Source organism: Astatotilapia calliptera, chromosome 16 (assembly GCF_964374335.1).
Source record: "Astatotilapia calliptera chromosome 16, fAstCal68.1, whole genome shotgun sequence".
Taxonomy (NCBI): domain Eukaryota; kingdom Metazoa; phylum Chordata; class Actinopteri; order Cichliformes; family Cichlidae; genus Astatotilapia; species Astatotilapia calliptera.
This window is the reverse complement of record NC_137437.1, coordinates 31,301,152-31,323,619: the sequence shown is the minus strand read 5'-3', so window position 1 is coordinate 31,323,619 and position 22,468 is coordinate 31,301,152. Positions and strand designations below refer to the sequence as shown.

General features: G+C 43.1%; 3 protein-coding genes across 7 annotated transcripts in view; 1 reads left to right on the top strand and 2 right to left on the bottom strand.

Annotated features, from left to right (window-relative positions):
* Positions 1-465: 465 nt before the first annotated feature.
* On the bottom strand, positions 466-4,168 carry mstnb (myostatin b). Its single transcript, XM_026145727.2, has 3 exons — positions 3,657-4,168; positions 2,980-3,350; positions 466-2,223 (listed from the first exon to the last, which is right to left on the bottom strand). The coding sequence occupies exons 1-3, from the start codon at positions 4,033-4,035 to the stop codon at positions 1,843-1,845; spliced, it is 1,131 nt and encodes a 376-aa protein (XP_026001512.1). The 5' UTR covers positions 4,036-4,168; the 3' UTR covers positions 466-1,842.
* A 4,099-nt stretch (positions 4,169-8,267) lies between these two features.
* akap19 (A-kinase anchoring protein 19) lies at positions 8,268-18,455 on the top strand. 3 transcript variants are annotated; one of them, XM_080290501.1, is made up of 3 exons: positions 8,268-8,671; positions 9,482-10,096; positions 17,494-18,455. In XM_080290501.1, exon 2 carries the CDS (start codon positions 9,794-9,796, stop codon positions 10,067-10,069), a length of 276 nt encoding a protein of 91 aa, XP_080146627.1. In that variant the 5' UTR covers positions 8,268-8,671; positions 9,482-9,793; the 3' UTR covers positions 10,070-10,096; positions 17,494-18,455. The 3 variants fall into 3 exon arrangements, with proteins under 3 accessions (XP_080146627.1, XP_080146626.1, XP_026000218.1); XM_080290500.1 differs by lacking the exon at positions 17,494-18,455 and having other exon boundaries at positions 8,272-8,671; positions 9,482-9,687; positions 9,791-14,735; XM_026144433.2 differs by lacking the exon at positions 17,494-18,455 and having other exon boundaries at positions 8,274-8,560; positions 9,482-14,735.
* The window catches only part of hibch (3-hydroxyisobutyryl-CoA hydrolase), a 21,522-nt gene continuing 14,498 nt past the window's right edge, over positions 15,445-22,468 (bottom strand). For all 3 annotated transcript variants that reach the window (XM_026144428.2, XM_026144430.2, XM_026144429.2), the window contains exons 8-14: positions 20,571-20,716; positions 19,418-19,504; positions 19,254-19,312; positions 18,918-18,999; positions 17,964-18,083; positions 17,826-17,859; positions 15,445-17,291 (exon numbers count right to left, since the gene is read on the bottom strand). In XM_026144428.2, the coding sequence (XP_026000213.2) occupies positions 17,176-17,291; positions 17,826-17,859; positions 17,964-18,083; positions 18,918-18,999; positions 19,254-19,312; positions 19,418-19,504; positions 20,571-20,716 (644 nt within the window). In that variant the 3' untranslated portion in view covers positions 15,445-17,175. The remainder of the gene's footprint in view (positions 17,292-17,825; positions 17,860-17,963; positions 18,084-18,917; positions 19,000-19,253; positions 19,313-19,417; positions 19,505-20,570; positions 20,717-22,468) is intronic.

Genomic DNA, 22,468 nt, shown 5'->3' with positions numbered 1-22,468 from the left:
CTCAATGAGGCTGTCAGTAGAATAGGTCATGCTGTCAGAGCGCACCAGAGTTCACATCCTCTCATTAGACTACAACACTTTCAACATCCCTTCATGGGGAAAAAAAAGCAGAGTCAGGGAAATTGGGCTGAGCCGTGCATAAGAAAAACGGGCGGTGACGGGATTGTGCAGGTGTAGTCCGGTAGATGGAGGGAGGACGAGTGCTGGAATTTGTTTTTTGCACACACACACACAGTCACGCACTGGCTGTATCAGCTTGCACCATGTGCTGAAGACATAAAGATTCTCAGCTGCTGGAGTGTGACAGGAGGGGGACTGCGATATTGAGGTTCAGGTTGTTGTGTTGTGATACTGAAACGTGACCGCAAAGCTTTCTCTGAAGCAGCTCTAATAACAAATTCTATCGAGGTTTATGACTGAAAATGAGCTTCGTCGAGATGTCAGCTAATCAAAGAAACAGAACTCTTCAAACAAGCTAGAAATTTTATTTGTTAAAACAAGTATATAGAGTTGCTGCATTACAACATTTATCTTGCTAGGTTGCAGTTTTACATATTTACCAACAATGGTTCAGAAAGGCAACTCCTACTGGAAACAAATGCCATATGAATACAATACAAATTAGCAAACATATCAAAATCAGTTTTTACAACTTTTTTTTGTAGCAACCAATTCTTTCTATTGGTGTGCCATAGTGCAAACTGTGTTTGTAAGACAGAGTCTAAACATGATTTCGACATTCACATCGTTTTCTGTCTTAAACACACTTTCATTTGGAGGCTGCATTCATCGTGCCTTCAGTTCAAGTCCTTCTGTCCAGTCATGTGAATTTACAATCAGAATAATTCAAGTGTATCGGGCAGGTTGGGCTGTTTGGTTGGATACTGACAATTGCGACTGAGGGAGAATGATCTCTCAGTTGGATATATTGTTGCATGTATGTATGACAGAATAAGTGAGGACCTGACAAGACCTAAAGTGGTACTTCAGACTGGTGGAACATGTTTGTATCCATAGGCTCTGAAGAGAGATTAACCACCACATCATTATGGGGGAAACTTTGAGCAATAAAAGAGAGATTAATCTCCAGATTAGTTAGTCTTTTGTGTAGTTTAACTTTTCATTGACTCTTGGGGACACTTAGGGGTACTAAAACATGTTCTACCAGTGTGAAATATCACCCTAAAGAGTCTCCAGCTGTGTTTTTTTCCGAGCCCTTTCAAAAAGTCCTTGAGGATTCCTGGTTTCACTCTGAAAACAAAACTAAAAAATGATTATCACAAACACAGAGCATCAAGTGTGATAGCTTGTATATCAGCTACAAGTGGAGTGGTGTATAAACGGACGGCATGTTGTTATAAATGGACAGAGCACAGATCATTTAAAAAACAAAGAATAATAACACTGTTTTGGAAAACTGTGATCATTTCTGGCTACATTCACTTCAAGGTCCAGCATGTGTTATATTTGTGTGTGTGCATGTGTGTGTGTGTGTGTGTGTGTGTGTGTGTGTGTGTGTGTGTGTGTGTGTGTGTGTGTGTGTGTGTGTGTGTGTGTGTGTGTGTGTGTGTGTGTGTGTGTGTGTGTTTGCATTCTTGCATCCACCTGGCTTCAAGCCTCTATGGCTAAGATTTCACTGGAGGAAAGAAAAGTGAGAACTATGAAAGCGTTGCCCTGCAGGAAGGTCGGGCTGTTTGTGGCTTCTACTCTGATTCTATTGCACCGTGTTCTGCAGGAAAGCACTGGAACTGGTGGATTGGTGGTATCAAACAGTCTTAAAGTAGGATGCTGGACGGCGCTTCGGCCCCTTCGCCCCCGCCCCCTTTCTCTCTCCATCCCAACTCAGGAGCATCCACAACGGTCCACCACCATGTCGGGGATCTTGCCATAGATGATTTGCTCTTTGCGGTTAAAGTAGAGCATGTTGATTGGCGACATCTTTGTTGGGGTACAGCAGGGACCTGCAGTCCCTCTGGGGTTGGCTTTGTTCACCAGGTGGGTGTGTGGGTACTTCTGTAAGTGCATGTACTCACACTCCCCAGAGCAATAGTTGGCCTTGTAGCGTTTTGGTGCAATAATCCAGTCCCAGCCAAAGTCCTCGAAGTCCACAGTGAGTGGGTAGCGACAGCACCGGGACTCTGGAGAGTTCTCATCGCAGTCCAGGCCCGAGTCTCTCCGGGCACGCCTGGGGCCCTCTGAAATCTTCACCTCCATGAACGGTTGCTGAAACAAGAGAGTGTGTGTGAACAATCTGATAATAACAGGTTTGCAGGTGGAGGCGGGTGACAGCATTCAGCTTTTCATCTTTTAATCCGCTGCCCTGCGGCTGTCAGTTTTCAAACATGGCACGATAATATTATGAAACTTTGAGTTATGCAGAAATTAAATCATCTGATGGTTGGTTAGCCACAGCTGTCTAGTTATTCTAATTGCCCCAGTGCCGGGTGCCATTATTAGAGCTCTGTGATGTATGTTTGTCATTGATAGTAGCTCTGTGTGTGTATGTGCCAGCAATTACTCTGATTTGCACAGCCACACTGAATACTTAAAGGAATGTGGAGCAGGTGAACTTTTATGTAATCAAGCAATAAGATTTGAGGTTATTGTGGACCGGGCGCTTGTCCAAATGCAGGTGTGCGCCTACATGGAGTCTGTGTTGATTAACAGCTTTCAAAAGTCTTTTATATCCTGATTCCTTCTTCCAGCAGTGAAATGCAGGAATGTTTAAACGCCTGCTGAGCCTGCAAAGCCTCTCTGCACACTGGAAGTTAAAGTCTCACCCTCTGTACAGAGACGCATTAACAGTTTTCTGAACCTAGGCGCTTTAGAAATGGCTAGATATGCACCGATTGTGACAGTAGCGACAGATAGCCTATTGCTCTAGACATATGAGACCAAGCTCCATCTATTGTTCATCGTTTCAAAGTGAAAACCTAACCACAAGCTCCCTGTTAAATTTCAAGTAAAAGTTGAGCTCACCAGACCCTCCTCTCCCGGCTCTGCGGAGGTCACAGCTAAGTCATTTCCCCTCGAATCGAAAGCGTTGATCTCGATGCCCCAGTTGGTCTCTGGCTGCCGCAGCCACACAGTCAACACTTGCTTGACGTCTATACTTTGCCAAGAGCTGGCCCCGGCATTCACGTCGATCTTCAAGGAGCGGATTCGTATGTGTCTGTTCCCGTCTGTGACCGGCATAAGCCGGGAGATTTGCAGGAACACGGTGGTCACTTCTTCTGAGGGACGCAGATGCACCCAAAGCTGCGCTCGAACTACACGACTGGCTTGAAACTTCTGCGTAATTGAGAAAAAGCAGCACTTTGGTTGCCCGTCCACCAGGACGGCGGAATCAGCTGCGGAGACATGGGAAAAGAAAATTAATTCCATGATCGCTGAGAAATAAAGTGGCGCGTTTGCGCATGATTGCGTAAAACTCATGCGTAATCACTCGGCGCACTCTCTGCCCAAACACCATGTCTCATAAAGTGTTTTGAATCTTTTGCATCAACAATTTAACACAAAACCTTGGTGGGAAAAAAATGACTGCTCTCTAAAAATAAACTCTCCTGTGCGTTCTACCACGTGCGTAAAAAATTATTTTGGAGACGTTCGAGTGCGCTTACGCAGTGACACAAAAAATAAAGAAAATTCACACTTACGTTCAGTTGCCACCATCACAATTGTCTCTGTGGTTGCGTGCTCGTCGTCGTCCTCCAGGACTTCTTCCCTGTTGTCATCTCCCAGCACGTCGTACTGATCCAGAAGCTGCTGCAGCGGCGGCGCTTTGGGCAGGAGCTGCTTCACGATCTCTCTGCTAATGTTGGGAGCTTCCTTCATTCGCAGCTTGCTCAGAATCTGAGACTTTATCGCGTTTAATCGCATGGTTTTAATATGCTGCCGGACCTCGCAGGTAGCGCATTGATCCGTGTCTACTGGGGTGCTGACGGAAGGCTGCTGGTGCGCCTCTTGGTCACTCAGAACTACTGGACCCAAAGCAATCAGCAAGCTCAGATACAGCACGATCTGAGACAGATGCATTGTCTCTTAGGTGTGAAGTCTGGTTTAAAAATACGCTTTGTTTAAAAAAAAATCCTTTGCACTGTGTCGGAGCTGATGCGCGACTGAACTGGGGTTGGATTAATGTCCCACACTGATAGGCATCATAGTTTATTAGCGCGCACCTTTTTATACTCCAACTTTAGCCTCTTTTGTGTCGTCAAAATCTATGATTGGCTGGACAGGCAACAATGAATTTTAACCGACTGACAGAAAATTTTTCTTTCGCTGTCAACCCATAAAGGAACGGTGGCTGTGGGCATGTGCTGGACGGGATAATCTCACTCAGACAATGTTTTATATCACCCAAAAACAAATAATTTAATGCAAGTCTTGAATAAAGATAGAAGCTGCATTCTTCATTTTCTTAAACTTTACAATGCGTATCTTCTCTAAAGAATATCCAATAGTCAGTCATATCTTTGCTCGCATCTCTTTCTGCGTCCTTGAGAAAGGGCAGCGTTTTGGATTTTCGGCTGATTCTGGATTAAAATGTTAATTTCTAAATGAATTTACCACCTGAAGAAAAATGACAGTTGTAATGTTATCAGAATCAGAATCAGAATGGGTTTTATTGCCAAATGTTGAGCAGGTTTACAACATTAGGAAATTGCTGCGGTGCTTCAGTGCAAACATACTGTCATAAATTGCGCTTAAATAGACATGAAAAAATAAAAGTAAGAATAAGAATTAAAAGTGCTACGTAGAAAGATATATGCATGAGATCTACATGAGTTATCGAGTGGCACTTAAATCATCTGCTTTGTTGAAGTCAGGCTTTCTGTCAAAATCGAATAAATCCTCTTCCATGAAAATCTGGAACTATATTATTTCTCAAAAGAGCATTGGGTAATGGCATCAGGGCCAAAGAGAATAAACTAAAATGTAGAAAATACTTGGCCAAGGACTTTTCAAAATAGTCAAAGTTGGTTGAACGACCCGAGAGAAGAGCGCCATCGTGTGGCCAGTTACTAACACTAACAGCAGAAACATAAATTGCTGGTGTCAAGGCTATTTGAAAATGTATGTCTTTAATTTTTATGCACTGCATGTACTTTAAATTCTGTAACATCTAAAGTTGTTCTGTGTAGTTGTTCTGTGTGGCACTGCTTCGGATAAATATACTTAGCCATTAGAGAATGGCCCAGGGGGAAAAAAATATCCAGTGAGCAACACTTCTCTGGGTCAAAATGCCTGCTGATGTCAGAGGTCAAAGGAGAATGGCTGGACAACCTAAAGCTGATAGAATAGTAACAGTAATGCATATACTTCTCATAGCAACCAAGGTATGCAGAACAAACCTGCACTGTGTGCTACTCCTGTCAGCTAACACAGGAATCTTTGACAACAACTCACACAGGCTCATCAGCAGAGGATAATAGAAGACTGGAAAAATGTCTCAATTTCTACTTTTAGATTCACATGGCAGGGTCAGATTTTGGCTTTTATACGATGAAAGTTTGGACCTAGCCTGTCTTGCATCAGTGCTTCAGGCTGATGGTGTTGGGGTGTTTTCTTGGTACATTTTGGACCACTTAATGCAAACTGTACATCGTTTACACACCACAGCCTACCCAAATAGGGGATTGCTGATGTCAATCCCTTTCTGACCACCGTGTGTCAAAGCTCAGATTATCTCAAATTGGTTTCGTAAACATGACAATGAGTTGACTATACTCAGATGGCCTCCACAGTCACCAGATTTCAATCCAACAGAACATTTTTGTTTGTGGTCGAAGAGGACATTCACATCATGGATGTGCAGCAGCTGTGTGATGCTATCATCTCAACGTGAACTGAGGAAAGTTACAGCACCTTATCGAATCTATGTCACAAAGAATTGATTCAACAAGAGGGTCCAATACAGTACTAGCAAGGGATACCTAATAAAGTGGTTAGTTTATTTTCTCAACAGCCTATAGGGGGTGTATCCACATGCCAGTCAAGAAATCAGAGCTATGAATAAAGCCAACATCTTTTTTGTAAATCTAACAATAGTTTTATTGCAGTTTTAATCTATTTATGTGTACAATAAATTACTAAGGCAGCCTGTCTTTATGTGGGAGTACAGAGCTTTTTGGTCCTTTGTTCTCATGTTCCTTCGTGTCTAGACAGTGTTGAGCATTGTGACCAAAGTCAACACTATAAGACAAACTAAAACTAAAATCAGGTTTTAGACTGCCATCATGGGTCTCTTGCAGGTTAACATGTCAACATCATTTGGTGTCCACACTTCTCCCAAGGTGGAGAATTGTGTGTGCCCACAAAGTGGAGTATGATTAAAAACTCCCTCAAATAAAAAGAAATAGAGATTTCCAATAACCTGGTGCAACTGATGGAAGGTGAGTCTTAGATTTATTTATTTATTTATTTATTTATTTGCAAATATTATTGTCAGTTATTTTTGAGTCTTACGAGAAAAGCATTTCAGAAAGAGACAAGAGGACGGATACGTTAATTAATTATTTCCACAGTATAGTGGTCATCTGATACATGAAAAGGTATAGATTCACCCGCCAGCAGATGGAGCCACATGAGACATTTGGCACATGTTTTAGCTTGTGATCTTCTGAGGCTGAGTTTGTGTCTCCTCCTGTAATTGAATCAGAGATATTTTATGTGTAAGGTTAATCTATTCACCCCTACACCATGGAGCTTTAAGTAAGAAAACGTTCCCATCTCATTATACACACAAGAGATTTCAATGCAGGAAAAATAATGCTGGATATCTGCATGGATATGGACTGGGTAATAGGTTACATCGCATTGTTTGGTGGTGATGAAAATTATCAACCCACAGACAGCTGAATTCAAAGACACCCCAAAAATCAAAGTGAAAAAAATATGACAACACAGGGGCATGAGAAAGGGTGGATGGTGTCTGTGGATGTGATCTCCTCCCAGATCTGGACCAGGACATTACTGAGCTCCTGAACAATCTGAGGTGCAACCTGGGACCGTCTGAAGGTCCCAAAACATAATGTCCCAGAGGTGTCCTATTGGATTTAGGTCAGGTTAGTGTGGGCACCAGTCAATGCTATCATTGTCCAGGAACTGCCTGCATACTCTCACCACATGAGGTCGGACATTGTCATGCACAAGGAGGAACCCAGGACCCAGTGTACCAGTGTAGGGTCTGACAATGGGTCCAAGGATTTAATCCTGATACCCAACAGCAGTCAGGATGCTGGTGCTTAGCCTGTAGATGTCTATGCGTTCCTCTATGAATATGCCTCCCAAGACTATCACTGACCCATCACCAGAACACATCGGCCATGCTGAACGATGTCACCGACAACATAGTCTTCTCCACGGCTTCATGAAATCTGCTTCTGATTGTTTTGTCAGAGACATTCACACCAGTGGCCAGCTGGACGTCATTCTGTATCTCTGTTTTGCTCATCCTGATCTTCTATGCCTAAAGGAGCAGATACCAGTTCAGCTGATTGGTTAGGGGCCTGTTACGGCTCTATCCAGCTCTCCTTAGAGTCATCCATGCTCTTAAGATTATACGGACGTATTGATGTGCCATCCTGAAGGAGTTGGGCTACCTGCGCAACCTCTGCAGAGTCTAGGTATCAGCTCATGCTACCAGTAGTGACACTGATCCTAGCCAAATGGGAAACAGTCAAAAAAGACGAGGAGGGGAAAACGTCAGTTTCCTCCACTTGTGAAACCATTCCTGTTTAGGGGTTGTCTTTTTGATGCCCGTCTAGATCACCTGTTAACTGAAATCCATAATAATCAGTTTTAAGCAGGAATAAATAGTAAGTTAAAGTTTCAACTCATTGTAGGGTGTCTGCCGCTTTTTGTGCTCACGTTTATTAGAATTACTACCAACATAGGACAGCCTTACCAGGGAGGGCCAGCAAATTTTGGAAGGTGGCCAGTGCCCCCTCCCTGGACCCACCCTGGTGGCGCCCCAAGGATCAGTATCCCAGAAGTTTAACTGACTTGGTGCTGTACTCTGAATAAAAAGTGTTCATTTGGGGTTTTGAGCAGTTTAAATTAAAATAGAAGTCAGTTTGTCCCTCATTTATGTTTTTGTGATTTTTGTTAGGGCCCCACGTTTATTCTGCACAAATGAACCTCCATATCGTTTCGTCACTTGTTTGGCCGGCAGATGGCAGGCTCGCCCCGTGTGGGTGCGGATCGTCTGGGTTCTCTCTCCTCTGGAGCCCCGCTGCAGCTCGGTAACCTCCGTCAAGCGTCGCTGTGCTCAGCTCAGTCCAGACTTGTGATTTTCTCTCCCGGAGCTGCACTCTGCGTTGACTGACCGACGCGAAGGCATCAGGGGAAACAGTCTGCAGAGCCCGCACCCTCCAGGCTCGGAGATTATTTGGAAATCTGGCACGGAGCGCTTCATCACAAATAACCGGCGAGCAGCGCCACGAACTTGTGGAGATATTTTGATCTCTTTACATTACAGCCAATAAGGTTCAAGTTCAGATCCGTCGGATGCTGTTTGGAAAGCAGAAGGGGGCGAAGCGCAGAGACACAACATGATGTATGGATTACTGTTTATATGAACGACCTTGGGGTTATTGCTCCTTCTTCTGTCGCTGGATTATTTCGTTTTAAAGTGGAATGGAGAGAAATCTGAGACTCTCTTCTAGAAGTATGTACAGCTTCTTTGGGCCACTACACAGTCATGTTCATGTTTGTAGAGATAAAGCTGCAACACTGTGCTGTTCAAATCACGTTTAATCCAAATCCCATGTGTCTGTCAGACATCTAACGGGTGCCCTCAGTTTTTCATACTAAGGCAACTGTTTGTAGCCATTTAAGCTCATTAACATAACATCAGCTGTGGATGCGGATTTCCTGTGTTGATGTCTGCCCGAACCTCCAAATGTTGTTGTACTCACAGGGAGACTCCCCGGCTCTGCATGAATCATTCATGTGCTGCGTGTTGTGCAGACTACATGCAGCTTTCTGAATGAAGCACATGTTTGCTGTGCACTGAGGCCTCCAGTCCTAGAAAAAAAAATAGAGGAGCTGTCACTGCGAATCAGGCTGCAAGGCTCGCTTAGTGGAACAGATGGGAGACACGGGCTTACAACAAAACAGCATCAGGGCACTCAGGCCAGAGACAGACGTGCCTGTGTCATGCTATACAAAATAGGGCGAGGGGGATTGAGTCATAAAACACGAGTTAGTAGAGGAGGAAGAGGAGGAGGAGGGTGGATGAGTAACACAGTAGATGTGCAGAAGAGTGGAGCGTGGTTAAAAGTGACCCTGCAGAGGTGAGCCAACTTCAAGGCCCTGACCTCGAACCAGCCCCTGGAGCCCAGGGTCACAGCCACTGTGAAATTCGTCCACAATCCTCCCCTCGCTCCCCACCATCTGGTATTTTTAGACTGTTTTTACTCTAGTGGAAAATAAATCACTTTAAACAATCCTGTCTCTGTCTCTTCTCTATCTGCAGCCAAGGAAGGTGTGAGATCTGGTCAAGAAAGCTGCCGGACTGTCAGACCCACACAGGGATGGGCCTCCTAGCCGGTCAACCCACTAAAACCCCACCCGCAGCTGTGTAACACCACCCCGACCATCGCACCTGTTGTGCTCAGAGACATGGCTACGAGTGGGAGTGGATGACAGTGACTGCAGCAGGAACACAGCTCCCCTCCAGAGGTAAAAAAGAAATGTTGGTGTTGGAAATCTAACCAAAAACTCTGGCTCCTCACTGCCATCCTACACCCCCCACCCTAAACTGAATCAATGCTACATCCTCCAGAGTATGGGGTGCGTCAAATCCAAGAGGAGCGACTCGGTGGCCCAGAATGCAAACTCCACGGAGAAGGTGGAGGGAAAGAGCAAAGGGACAAGGGGTGAGAAAGCCTACTTAGTTCATTCAGAGATGGGTTCACCAGAGAGCTCCCCTCAGGTCAACCCGGTGCTGCTGGAGTACGCCCAGAAGCTATCAGAGGAGATCGTGGCCCGGGCCGTGCAGCAGTGGGTGGAGGTAGACCGCCGCTACAGCGACATCCCCTACATTGAATGTGACGTGCCATGACGGGGGGAGGTGTGTCGCAGTGGAAAGGTGAGGCTGGGACGAGTTGCTCTGACCATCATTCAGAGTCACTCCACCTACTTGTGAGGAGGAGTATGAATGAGGCGTTAGTAATTGAGCTACTTTTGGATTTGATTTACATGGACTGAGACTAAAAAACCTCCTTCAAAGTGACCAGAGTGCTCTGATCTATGTTTCTGTGATTATTGGTTTCTTAGCTGGAGCCTCACTGACGCACACCGTCTTCAGCTAGATATCATCTTCCTCGGTCCTTATTTGTCCCCTCTCTGCCTCGCAGTAGGTGCTGGCTCTTCGTGGCTGCCCTCATAAGAAATCCTATCAGATATGCCCGGAATCACAATGTTCCTCCTTGCCAGTGAAAGTCTACCCCGTCCACTAATGTTGTCCTGGGGCCAAGATTCTCTCCTCTTACGGAGGATCTTATTTATAGATCCCTTCATTTGGTGAAGGCTCTCACTTGAAAACTGGTATCAGCAGGTCAGAAACACACCCAGCTGTGTGACTCCTTCCGGTCTGACAAAAGGCTCTGTGGGCTCCTAATGGCCTCCCTGGAGATCCACGAGGAGCATTATCCTCCAGCTCTGCAATTAGACAGGCTTGGCTGCAGCCCTCCTTCCAAACATGTCCTCAAAACGAGTCCAGGAAATCCAGGGTACAAATGATGCGCTTCCTGCCCTCCAGGATATTCTCTGCACACAAGTCGTGCAGTTTGGGAACTTTGACAGGACTTGGATCGTATAGGCGGCCAGCGCAAAGAAACCAGGGCACGAGGAGGATTGACACACTTTCAAGAAACATTTGGCTCATCAACAGAAAGAGGAGTGAATAAAAAAACTAGCAGCAGTTTGGGGGAAATGTTTTAGGGCCTAGTTTCTTTTTTTGTTCGATTGTTTTTTGGGGGGGTTGTCCACATCGTGTCAGTGTATACCTGAGAAATATTGCTACCTGCCCTAAAGAAGAAAAAGCACAAAGCCATGACATTTAACCTTTTATCTCTAACAAGAGCGCCAGTGCATCTGGAATAAGGTTTAAACCGCCCAAGTCCTTAATGACAATGAGCCAGCTTTAAAGGCTCACTCCTGAACTCCTCTGGCCATAGTGGTGTCTATCATTGTTTGTTTTTGTGTGAGATGCCAAATTTGGTCAATTCTGTCTGCTTTTTCTTACATATAGAGGAATATATAGAAATGCTTTTTTAAACCCTCCCATCTAATGTCTGTTTCCAGAAATCATGACTTTGTTACTCAAAAATATAAAAAAAAAAAAACCTTTTGTGATTGATACATCATTAGCCAATGAGCTGTCTCCTGTTAGACTCTAATGGGTACTGTAATGTACAAACTGAATATCAAGCTGTGTTCAATAAGACCTGAAACTAGAGACTGAACCCAGAAAGACATCAACTGCCGGTTCCTTTTAAAAAGGGAGTTTGTCCTTCCCACTGTCACCAAGTGCTCGCTAAGTGTGGGTTGTTTAATTGTTGGCTTTTATTTGTAATGTTTTAGTCTTTATCTTACAATATAAAGCAGCTCGAAGCGACTGTTGTTGTGATTTGGTGGTGCAAAAATAAAATGAATTGACCTTTTTTTTCTTTGGACCTTTAAACAACCAGTTCTGTAATTCACTTCCACATAACCTTTATTTTTCACAGCTGTAAGCCTCGTCCATCTTTTATATACAGTCAATTGTCACAGGTTGTTTTTCTTAATAATTTTTTCTTTTGAGGACTGAATCATGATTTCAGGAAATAAATGTTGCTGCTGACAGCTCACACTAAAACAGATGAATAGCATCACAGGCCAGAGGGGTCTCACCCATATGTACATTTATGGGTGAAATGTCCCTTTAATATCCGACAGGTCCCAAGATAATTTCAAACAAATACATTTTCAGAAATTAGAGGTTTTTACTTTTCAAATTAAGTTTCATACCCATTGTTATGAGCCATTCCATTTGGATAAACACATTACATACAAAGGAGTGGATGTGAACCAACCCCTAAACTGTAAATGGGTCACTGGCAGCTTGGTGGATGCTGACAGGTCAGTTTGTTGTGCGTCAAAGTGGCATCAGACAGGTAGAATTTACCCTCAACTGAAGTCATTACTGCGAGCTGTCGCTTAAACTGCCACACAGCTGTTTGCAGAGACAACAGCTTTGAGTATTGAAGTAATAAAATAACTGCAAGGATGAACCACAATAGCAGGAGCCAACTGCTAATAAAGCCATAAAAGTAAGTGGCAGGGTATGGTCACCGCTTGCCTTCTCTCCACGTCTCCAGTCTGTGCTGACATAAAACTGACCAATAAAAGCAGCAAATACACCCACACTGCACTGGGAGGGCTATCTGATGCTATTCGGTGCTTCAAACTGTGCCAGCTTTACAGAAGAGCAGCAGCCTCTTTAAAAACAAAGTTCTGAGCCACAGTTCACAGGTTGAATTGTTTCTGTGAGTTCAGTGATGATGAGTGGCACCATATTGGTGCGCTATGTAACCCAAACACTCCAAAAATCAAACACATTAATCATAATGTTCCTGCGTGGGCAGATTAATCTCCCTCCAAACATGTTATGAGCAAACTGGAGATTAGAGGTCGTGCTAATCGGATGTTTTGCTTCTGATAAACACGAGAAAAGGCTAATCTGACTCTTTTCCTAAAAAACTGCTTTCTGTGAATGAAAGGCTGGCTTAGAAAAACACACACACACACACAAACACGAGGAGGGCCTGATAGCCAGAGTTTGAGCTGTTAATGCAAGTCAAGATGCACATTTTCTTTAAAGTTCTCATGCTGGAGGCTGAGTCATAGTTTTCATTTCTGCCTCCAATTCTGTTTCTTAAAGATACTGCCAGAAATATTGATGTCAGGTTTGACTGCATTTCCCGTGTTTACACATTTATAAATGTGGGGTCTGCAGGTCATACAAAAGAAAAGCGTCGAGTTGCACCTTTCACAGAATTGAGAAAAGAAAATCTCAGACCCAGCGTGAATATCCGTCTTCATCCAAACATCTGTGTTTTCCAGGTGACGCTTCCTTTTGGGGAAAAGTGATTCATGGTTTTAAAGGTCACTCATTTTACGCTATCTGACACCAGCAGGTGTTCCCACAGACAGGCTTTACTCACACTAAGGACAGATTCTCTGAGATGCAGAGTCTGAAGGGCTGTAGTGCCCTGTCGTTGAGTTCAAATCAATGCTGGAGCGAAGCGTTATCATTTTCTTGATGCAATTTTTTGTGTTTAAAGAAGCTCCTTCTGCTGTTCAGTGTTCAAATATTACAAATATTAATCTTTAATTAACAACTAGTTCAGTATGGAGCACTTTAATGGCCATAGATGGGACTTTTTTCCCATTTTGAGAGATGAATAAGCAAGATGATATGTTTTTTTCTTAAAAACATAAGGAACTTATGTAAATGTAATGAAGTAAATGTATTTTTCAATAGGGTAAGCAGTCTTAAAGTAAAAGAAGGAGACACCCAAGAAGAGGGAACTTATAGCTGAACACACCGGGTCCAGCGGTAGCTAATACTGCCAATTACCTTTAAATCAGCATCGACATAGCCAGAAACACCTGGATGCCCTCATTGTTATCATATTTATACTGAATTTAGCAGAAAAAAATACAAGACATGGGTTTCTCTGATAAACCTGCTACATAAGTGATGATCAATCAGTACCGGATTTGTAAACCAGAAGCTCTTGGTGCACAGAGAGGGATTCCTCCAATCAACAGAAAACAATTACAGGCTCTTCTCTGTGGATCTTATCTGCGAGTTCTGGTTTTTCCCACCATCAAAAATCATTCAAAGACAAATAAATTCTGCCTCTTGGGCATTTGTCTATAATGTTTAATTTCCTGTTTAAATAAAGATTTTTTTTTTAAAGTATTTCCTGCTACATAATAAATATAACCAAGTATGCACACAATACATGCTATGAAAAGTCAGGGGTCCCCTGTGCTTTGCAGCCTGGCTTCTAGGTAGAAAAAGCGCTATGATGTGTTGATGGTGCACACAAAAATATACAAAATTGGTGCACATAATCGCATTTTGTGGCTTTAAAATGTAATTTTTTCTTGTATTTGACTCCTGCTGGACTCCACAGTCCCCAACACAAAGGAACTCCATTGATTTGTTACAAAACAGATGAGATGCTAGACCCAACAGCTCTGCAAGTTTCTGAAAATGAAAATATAATGTTGCGCCTCCTTTACTTAAAATCTTTTTTTCCCCATCTTTCTCTCATTATTCCTGAATTTGTCCACCGTCTCTCAAGTTTTGTTTAAAATTAGTATTTGAACGTGATTTAAAAATGTGCCACTGACTTGACACCAGCCAAGCTGATTAGTTAATGCTCAGCATTGGACATGTAAATCTGAGGTCAGTATGATCTCATTGGTGCAATCTCTCTAATGTACCAGCTTTCTACAGCAGTCTGAGGGACCCACAGAATAAAAAATAGGTAGAGAAGTCTAGCGAAACACGAGCAGCCCGGGGAACGATGACTAAAACCACATGCATCATGAATAAGCTGTCATGAAATAACCTGAAATGAGTGACTTTGTGCATCACTAAGACTTTGATTTGCAAACTGTACAGTGTGTGTAAAACTGATGCCAATAAATCAGACTCATGCCTTCTGTCATTGAAGTGTTTCTGTGGCTGTTTAATAAGAGGAGACGCAATTTTGAGATATTTGTGGTTCACGATGACTTTAAAATTCCTGCCAAACAAAAACGCCCATCAGCAGGCCGAGGGACAAATGTTCAGAAATGAATTCCGGCCTGCTTTTGTCTGAAGAGCAAGATGTAAATAGATGTAAATCACAGTTCATCTGCCCGTCCAGAGCGAACACTCAGCACTGGAGGTCGTCCTGTCTGCTTGATGAGCTGCAGACTGCACTGATGAATGAGTCAAAGCCTTGATACTCATTTCTTAGGCAGGATTTATGGGCTCAGACTGTGCGAATGTGAGGCAGGTAGAGAAGATTAAAACAGACATGAGGTGTCCCACGCTGCAGTCTGGGATTTAAACAATAATCTGAAGCCTGATTTAAAAATTGTTTGAGTCTATGCAGCTCGATGGGGACAATTCAGTCGGAAAGCATTATCATTCCCAGGTGCCAGCCTGTGCTACCGAAGCAGGATTTCCTGGCAGTGCTGCAAACAGAACAGAGCACTTGACGTAAAATAAACGTGTTTACTTTGGAGAGTTTATATCTGAGCAGCAGCTTAGTGCTCTCATGCTGATAACTAAGGCACTTTGTAAAGTTACACAAGAACATTTTAGGTCATAAAAAATACCATCCTCAACAATCAGTTCCTTTAAACACACCCAGTAAAAAACACATAGAATTTCATGTGACCAGCTCTTTTATTGCCCTCTGTTCCAGCACTGAATCCGACTCTGGTTGTTTCATAAATAATGCAGCTGCAGAGACCTAATGATGAGGGAAGTGATTTGATTTCCTCTGAACAAACATCGGGAAAATTATTAGAAAAAACAAAACGTGCATTTCAGACGACTAAAACCAGATTTGCTTTGCTAAATTATGCAGATACATTCAATATCAGCAGTAATTTATAGGTTTGTCTTCGAAGTATTGTTTGGATTTGTGTTAGAACATTTTATTAATTCCCTGTTATACCTAAAAACAACTACAGGTAGCACTTACACTGATCTGCCACAACATTAAAACCATTTTTCCAGTACCAGAGAATTTAGGGATATTCCAGAGCAGTGAAAATATTAGTAAATGTGTAATTAATAGTGGGGGGAAAAGGTTTTTGCTTTAAGATGTTAATCAGACTTGACTGATGAGTCTTGGTAACCATTAACATTAAAAAAATTGAAATAATGCTTCAAAATAAATGCTCATATCTCACCTACAAGTGGCGAGACTTGATTCCAGAAGGACTGTACTCATATCAGCTCTGACTTATCAGAGGATTCAACTTCTGTGACCAGTGTTAGAATGGCCCATTGGGTCCAGTGGGTTGCCAGGTGGGGCCATAGACTGTATATGAAGATGGGCTTAGCTTCCGAAGTTAAAAACTTAAGCCGAAGCACCTTGACATTTTAACCTTTTTTAATGCCCACTAGGGGGCGACTCCTATGGTGACAAACATGTCTTCTTCTTTTTTTAAAGATAGATGTTCATGAGGAAAAAAACCCAAAAATCAACTGCACGATTGATTTACAAAATCAAAAGATTTTCCTTAACAAGACATGGGTTAAATCACTAGTTTTAAGTCTTTATAAATGGCAGTAAACTTGATAGAAAAGCGCAGTATTAAGGTTTCAAAAAGAGGACTGTGCAAACCAGTGCATGATGTCATGTGGGTATGCCCATCTTTAATATACAGTCTTTGTTTAGGGTCTCTGTGGACTGAGCTTTTTCCAACAAATTTGATCAATGCGAAAACGTTTAGGAAGCTGCACCTTGTCAGAGCAACATCAAAGGTTTCCCAGCACCGCACTGTAACAAGATGATCGATGTTATCCAGCGTTGAGGGGTTTTAAATGATGCGGCCTGTATGAGATTAAACATTGGAGGAAAAAAAAAAAGGGAACAGGAAACAGGAAGCTGAGACGATATATGATCTGTATCAGAAGCTGTGACCGCGCTGCAGGACTACAGATGATACTGCTCCGTGTCACATCAACAAACATCCACAGGAAATGTAGTGAAGCACTCAGTGGTGAGATCATTATCCCCTCCTGTGTCCTTGTGCTAATGTAGCACTGCTGTTCTGATCCTTTAACATGCAGCACTGTAACATTACAACTGTACAAACTATGCAGAAAGACTCCACTGCAGAGCAACAGTGCACCAAACTGCCTGCTCCCTCTTCTGCCTGTGAGCATGACTCAGCTGTGGAGACATAGTCGTGATTTTTCTGTAAAGAATCACCAGAACTACTACTTATTCTACAGCAATAACACGGTTTATGAACAAGGGCTGACACGCTTCCATCCACAGCGGCACGCTCCTCCATAAAAGGATGGGGGGGGACAGGAAGTGGCCGGTTAGAGAAGGCTTAGCGGTGTGTTGTTTGAAGTTGGGAGGCAGCTGCTGACCAACTTCACAAAGTCAGGTCCTTCTCACCCAAGGAGGAAAAACACTGCTCCACCATCTGGTTGGACACCTCCTCCAGTGTTGATGGGTTCCACTTGGGATTCTGGTCTTTGTCAACTAGCACTAAAAACACAGAACATCGAGTTTAGTGATGCTAAGAGGAACAATAACTAACCCACAACCTTTAGAGGCGAGCATATACTTCTGCAGCGTGATCCGTGATTATAATAATCACTGCTCAGAATCCTTGCTAGTCCCAGTATATACTTTAAATCTGAACCAAAAAACCAAAGCTTATTTTAAAAAGGCTGATCTCCCCTTCAAGGTTGTCTTCGTGTGTACCTCAGGACCTCTTCCAGCAAGCCTGATTTTTCAGATCTCCCCCTGAAGCTCATAATTTGCCTTTGTGCATATGTGCATGAGCTAAGCGCCTTCAGCTGAGCTGGAGGAGATGCACCAGGAGACGACCTCAAAGAGGAGATCGGCACGGTTTAAATCAGGTAACGTTTTAATCTCTTTATCATTTTCATTTTACTTTAGTTTACTGATCCTACAGTGTTTATTATGTTTGGTAAATCTATGTAAAAATAAGTTACAAGACTAAGTTTCATACCCATCCTCTTCTGCTTTTGTGTCCCCTGTACTGCAGTGACTTACCGGCTCGAACGCCTTCATAGAAATCACAGCCCCTCTGCAACACAACACAAACAATGCCTTATCACTCCCTGAAACACATCATCAGAGCTGAAATGTGAAACCACCTTGGGTTTCAGACTTCACTGTGATGGTTTTTACCATGCAGGCCTGGCTCAGTCGATACTCCATCACCAGCACGTCCTGCAGGCTCAGAGCTGCGCCCGCCTGCAGCTGCTTGAGGGTGATCTTCAGGGACGTGGGAGACATTTTGGACAGAGTCTAGAGGAAGAGAAACAGTTTGTTTGTTTTACTCAGATTTGGCTTCATAATATCAGAACAGTCACAATCTAAGACAAATCGTTCCTTCTGTGGATTCTAACAGCCCCAGCTGTTACTTATACACATATAAACCTCTCAATAATGCCAGGATTTAGTCAGTGACAGCCGAAAGAGAGAAGGAAACTTTTAAAAAGATCATCAGCTCATCATCGAAATGCCAAAAAAAACCCAAGCTCTTTCCTCGTGCCCATGTCCAGACTCTACTTCCTTCTCACACGACAGCATTCAGAGAACATCCTTACATCCAGAAACAAAAATCACATCACAATTATTTCAACATGTAAATAAAGATTCATTAATAAAAACTTTTTTTTGTTTGTTTGCTTTGGTCTTGCTGAAGGTGAGAAGATCAAGCTCATGACTTTCCTGGTGAACAGATTTAAGAAGTGTGGTAGGTGAGGGAGGGAGGGTCATGTGACTCGTTTAATCTCGAGTGAAGTGGGACATCGCTTTTTAGGCTGTTTGAGGGAATTTTAGTGAATGAAGCCATGATAATTCACCCTGAAACCCCACTAAAGTGTCTTTAGCTCCAGCCAGCAGGGCACGGTGATTAACCTCATTAAGTACTCATTCTCAGGTAACTACTAATTACCAAAATGCACAGCGGAGCCAAATAACACCCCGGCTTCATTCCAGCTCTGTCTGTGGGTTTATCGGAGGGTGGTGTTCACCATCAGCCTCTGTAAGAGTTCGTGTTTTAAAGACAGCTGACTGTTGGAACAGAAGCAGCTGAACCGCACTCTACTTGAACTGAGCCGCAGAGGAGCAACGCACCTCAGTTTGTTTCTTAGCGAACTCTGAGCCGTCGGTCTTCAGGTTCTTCACAATGCCCTCCACACTGCTGGCGCTGAAGAGCCTGACAGGATTTAAAAGGACAAGAGACTGAAAATAAATAAAAGGCTGATAGTCTTTAAAAACAGAGCACAAAGAGATTAAAACCAGCACTGAAAGAGTGCATATAAGAGTACATATGGAGCCCTGAAAGCCGATTTCAGGAATACATTTCTGACTAAATACAGTGTTTCTGTAGATTTTCTTTATCTGTCACCAACAAAAACAGACTCCAGCTCACCTCCTGAACCTAGTTTCAGGAAGAAAGTCATGGCCCACCTGTCTATATCAGAGAGGTGCTTTTTCAAGATGAAAGGCTTCTCAGCATCCAGACTGCTCTGTGGACAAAGAGCAGAAACAAAGAGTGAGATGCAGTAATGAAAATATACAGCTAGAGTCTAAGCCACATGTTTGTGTAAATGACTGGCTTCTTGGCTTCTAACCTGGCTCTGGTAGGAGTCTAGCACTCTGGAGACATCTTCAGCAGAGGGAGACTTCAAGTCCACGAGCTCCTTCTGCAGGTCTGGGATCTGTTTAATGCAAACGGAAAAAGTCAGTCTGCAGCTGATCTGTCGTTTATGATGTGTAGAAGTCTGACGTGTCAGCACATTCACTAAACATAGTTTTATCGTCTAATAAATAAACAGAATGTGAGGATTGTTATTCCCGACTAATGAAAAATTTAGGTTATGTTAACTCTGTTTATAGTTTCTCCATCTCAGTCGTCCTTGATCGCTTCCTGTTTGACTTTGACATTTTTTTGCGTGTATTGCTTTGTCTTTACTTTCTCCATTTTTCCTTCTTTGCAATTGCCTGCCCTGCCCTCATCTTCACCGCCTCTTCCTGCAGTCTCTCAGTTTCTTCTTTCAGCTGCTCCCTTTGCTTCACAGCAGGTCATCTGCTTCCATCTCATCCTATCCCAAGCATCCTCCTCTGTCCCATCAACCTTCTGAATGTCCTCCTTCACTACACTGATGAACTTACACTGAGGCCTTCATCAGGCCGACCTCAAATACCTCAGATTATACTTAATCTGGAAGTCATCAATGCAATAAAGTCTAAACTATAAATAAAAACAGATGCTAAAACAGTACCTGAAAGTAAAATGGAAAAATCAATCTAACACTTCAATCGGTAAGCTACCCTCTTAATGAAATTTGACTATCAGACCCCACCGATAATCTTGTTTCTTTCTCCTTGTTCATGTCAGCTCATTGCTAACACTCTGTGCAGATTCCTTTTGTTTTATTTACTCAGATTCAGAATTTGTGTATTTTGGCTCTTCTTGCATCAGCTCATTACCTCCGAGTCCTCTCTCCTGTCTTATCTAACCCTTTGTCTTGTTGGTAAACTTCCACTGAGGTGAGATGTGTTTGTTTCTGCCCAAACCAAGGTTAGAGTCATAAACAACCTGCCGCCCACCGCTCTGACCTCATGCCAACAGCAAGAAAAACACAACTGGCCTCTGCGCCGGCCGGTGAATGCTGGCACCGTAAACAAGAGTGAGGCCTCCAGTGAATCAGCATCTGGCTTTCCAGTGCAGCTCTGACCTCACCCCCGCACTTCCAACACCTGAACTGAAAGCTCACACGGTACCTTCTTAGACTCCACAAAGTGAGTGGCAACCCCGGCTCTCTGCACATCCCGTCCTTTAAGTCGGAAGCCCGTCAAGGCAAGAAACAATCCCAACTTCCCCTGGAGCCTCGGCAGAAAATAGCCACCTCCCACATCAGGGAAAAGCCCTTTCAAAATAAAATGAAAAGCAGAGTTAATAACAGTTTGCACAGGTTTTTCATGAAAGCAGCATGCCTATTAATCAGTGACTTACACAAGCCAAGCAAGGGTTTTTATTATAATGACTTTTCCCTGAGAATAATCAATGGTTTTGTCCTAAAATATCATCCCCCCTCACTCTAAGACAATTTACACATGGTGGTATTCCAGCAAAAGGCCACTGGCACACTACAAAAGGCCAAATATGCAGCTTAGGAGAATTAATGATCATCATCACAATCTGCAGATTTAATCCGTTCGTTCTGTCCTTTCAATAATGTTTCCATTTGATTTCAATATTTCTGACAGGACGCGACAGTCCAGTGCTTACTGCGGGTTCTGTAGTGTGGCGAGAGGGGGGGATTAGATAAGCTGACCTGATTTATGGCTGAAAATGTAATATTATAAATGTGGCAGATTATGGCTGTTGTTCAGAAGGCTGGCAGGGCCGAGGTAAATCTGTTAATCCCGCCTCACGGGGGGTAACAGGGGTTACGGCGTGCTTGTGTGTGTAGATATAAAGATATGATGTAAGTACTGCTAGAGATGCTATTAATACAAAGACAAGTTTTCCTGGGGGAATAATTAAGTAATCTCAGGCACTGACAGCTACAGCTAAATCACGCCCATGTGATGCTTCAATGTTTGTGAACCAGTGCATTTACAGGTTCATATGGAGCCTCGTGTTCACCCGCTTTTGATTACATGTCATGTTACGTGAAAATACGATAAGTACATTTTAAAAACAACAGAAACACATCTTCTCTCCTTTTTGCCAATGATCTGCTGGGACTGAGACAACACGCAGTTATTGCCTCGTTATTGCTTGTTTATCTTTGCTATGACTTGTTTATCATAATTTTGGGGGTAACAAAAAGAACTCACTTTTTCATAGTTCGGCTCTGTTCCTCATGTCTAACCATTTTTTTCCCCTTCACACAGATGGAGGATGTCGTGATGACTTAAAGGTTAATGAGATTAATTCAATTAGACTGCAACAGACCATTTTATCCATCTAACAATCATATCCAGACTCCAAAATTTTAATAAGTGGACACATCCTGTTGTTACAGCAAAGCCTTTAATTCTACATCAGTAAATGTGCCCCTAATATGAGAACTACATCTCAAACATTTTCAGAGTTTACTGGCACTAAGTTTAAAGCTCCTGCAGCGTTTGAAACCCTGTCGTCTAACTCTGGAATACCACAGTGGAAAAAGCAAGATTCAGTCCACAGTGCGACTCTGGTTAAAGTAAACCAGCACAGACGAGAAGCTCTTGAGAGGATTCCTCCCCAGGATCAGGTCTAAAATAAGCTTGTGGGGTCTATAAGGTAGCTGCATTCCAGTGAAAAAGGCAGAAAAAGCTCATCCCTGATGGAAAATCACGCGGTGTGAAGTTCCTGATTACCCAGGGGACGTGCTGATAACGGCCATGCGGTGACCTGCAAGTCGAGAGCTTTTAGTAAAAACAATCGTGACAATGTTATGACCATGGCAGCTGGGAAGGGGATTAGGCGAGATTTTCTGCTTGTCCTCGCCAAAGTGATGGGAGAGATTCAAAGCTAGCAGGAGACTCAAGAAACTTAACGGTGAGGTTAAAATCAAATTATTCTGTGTGCCAATTCATGTGCAAGAGAGCACGCCAAATGAAGAACTGACACTTTAAAACAGATCACATCCAGTGTAGAACATCTTTGCCCCATTATGGCCAATCCTGAG